Source organism: Oratosquilla oratoria, chromosome 25 (genome assembly GCF_046742065.1).
Source record: "Oratosquilla oratoria isolate Oo_2021 chromosome 25, ASM4674206v1, whole genome shotgun sequence".
Classification (NCBI taxonomy): Eukaryota; Metazoa; Arthropoda; class Malacostraca; order Stomatopoda; family Squillidae; genus Oratosquilla; species Oratosquilla oratoria.
Window position 1 is genome coordinate 5,159,655 of NC_134801.1, and position 2,184 is coordinate 5,161,838.

A 2,184-nucleotide genomic window follows, 5' to 3' on the forward strand; every position below is an offset into this window, starting at 1 on the left:
CACTGCGCTTGTGGCAGGATCGGAGGAGGGATTGAGGAAGTTGGTGACAGAGTTTGGGAGAGTATGTGATAGAAGAAAGCTAAAGATAAATGTGGGTAAAAGTAAGGTGATGAGATGTAGGGGAAGGTGGGATAAGACGGACCCCTTAAGAAAGAAATGGGTCTAGAAGCCACAATTAGATATTTTTTTAATGTTTTAGGGGTTGTGGTGGTACTTTGGGGTCTTATGATTCCAATACGCAACCTAGGTACGGTTATTTGAGGGAAAAATTTAAACTATGATTAAAATAACAAAGGTAACTTTTATTGTTTCCGAAAAAAAATGACGGGGTAAGACGGACCCCAGGGTCCGTCTTACCCCGTCTTTTTATCGGGTGCCTCCTAAGGGTTCATCATAATCCTCGACCAAAAAATAAGAAAAGAAATCCTTCCTGGAATAAATGACAAAGAAAACCCTTCTTTCAGCATCCTTTATCATCGTACATTTGCTTCTGTGCCCATTTTACATCTACAGGGATACTTTATAGTGCTATATTATGCCAAATTGCCTGATCATTCCTTGCATAGATCACAAATAAAACACTCAATATCATCCTCATCATCCAGTATCCCTGCACATTGCTCGTGTGCCCATCGTTTACAATTGGCACAGCAAACCCACCCTTCACCTCTTTTAGAATTTCCAAACTTGTCACTGCAGTACAGGCAGACAGTTCCATCTCCCTCTTTACTCTCGCTACTGCTTTCATGAAGCCAGGATGGTCCAGCTTTTGCTTGTTGAGTTTTTGGTTTTATTTTCTTTTTTTCACGTTGTAGTTGCTTTGATATGATTGCTGTTTTATTTTTGGCTTCTATTCTTTTTATTTATTTATTCATTTATTTATTTTTTGCTTCTTTGCTAGACTGACCTCTTTTTCTTTTTTCTTCTGAACTTCTGTCTCGAGCTCATTCTTGTATGGGGATCCTGTCATGTTGAGGGGTCCCTCTTGAGTCCTAGGTCTTTTCTTTCGTGTCGTTATGGTCACCTTTGGCAAGGGAACAATTTCCTTGGGTGAACTACCTGGCCTGAACAGACTTGGTTTTTCAGGAACAGGAACAGCACATGGGTTTTCCGATATGTCAGCTACTTCCAGTTCAGGTTCATCCTCAGTGACCATGATAGGAGGGGCGACATGGTCGTTCAGATCTTCCTCTTCCTGATCAGCATCTAATGGAGAGTCTGTTGGGTGTGCAGGTAAAAATGCAGCTTCTCCGAAAACATGCTTATTCAATGGGCAGATACCGGTTTTCTTAAACCCATTAATGGCTGTGTTTGGAACAGCAGCATGGAGATAGGCCTCACCAAACAAAGCACTTATTTTGTAGATTGTCACAAGTCTGCCAGGATTGTTTCTGAGGAATATTTCAACAGCCCTCACATAGTAGGCATTCAGTGGTTTCATAAATGAAACATCCAGTGGCTGCATTCGGTGACTGCAATGTGGTGGTAAAACAACAATCGTGACATAATTATCCCTGGCAAGATTGATAACATCAAGATTCTTGATATGGGTCATGTGTCCATCCATAATCAGCAATACTGGATCATTCACTGATGGCTTGGTGTGGGCAAGAAAGTGCTGAAACCATTCTGTAAAAATAGGGAGCTGCATCCACCCAGATGGATGACAGGCAAATCCGGTTCCTGGTGGAGCACCATCCTTTAGTTCTTGCTTCATACGAACCCGTGGAAAGATGAGGAAATTCCTTGGAGGCTGCTTTCACACCATCCTTTTTTTCTTTAACTGCAGATATTGCATTCTGCATTGCTTCTGTATTCCATCCCCCTCTATTACTTATCCTCACGTATTTCTGGGGCATCTACAAGAAAAAAGAAAAGAAAATGCTAAGTGTTTGTAAAATATTTAGAGTATGGGGTGAGATGGACCCCTCGGGGTCCATCTCACCCCATACGTAAATATTCGCATTATGCATTTTTTAATAAAACATCTATGTTTGATATATCATTTTATGGCACATACCTATAATGTACACACGATTGGCTATATGCAGCATGATTACTAAATCATTACAGCCAGTATATCAATGCAAAAAAAATAATTATCTTACCTTCTCCAAATAACATCAGCACTGTCCAAAAACACAAACCTCCACATCGAGCGCAAATGCGGTGCTGAACCTGGCT

At 40.9% G+C, this 2,184-nt stretch overlaps 1 protein-coding gene across 1 annotated transcript; it reads right to left on the reverse strand.

Annotated features, from left to right (window-relative positions):
* Window positions 1-405: 405 nt before the first annotated feature.
* On the reverse strand, window positions 406-1,751 carry LOC143038739 (uncharacterized). The gene has a single exon (XM_076208268.1). It carries the CDS (start codon window positions 1,715-1,717, stop codon window positions 872-874), a length of 846 nt encoding a protein of 281 aa, XP_076064383.1. The 5' UTR covers window positions 1,718-1,751; the 3' UTR covers window positions 406-871.
* Window positions 1,752-2,184: the final 433 nt, after the last annotated feature.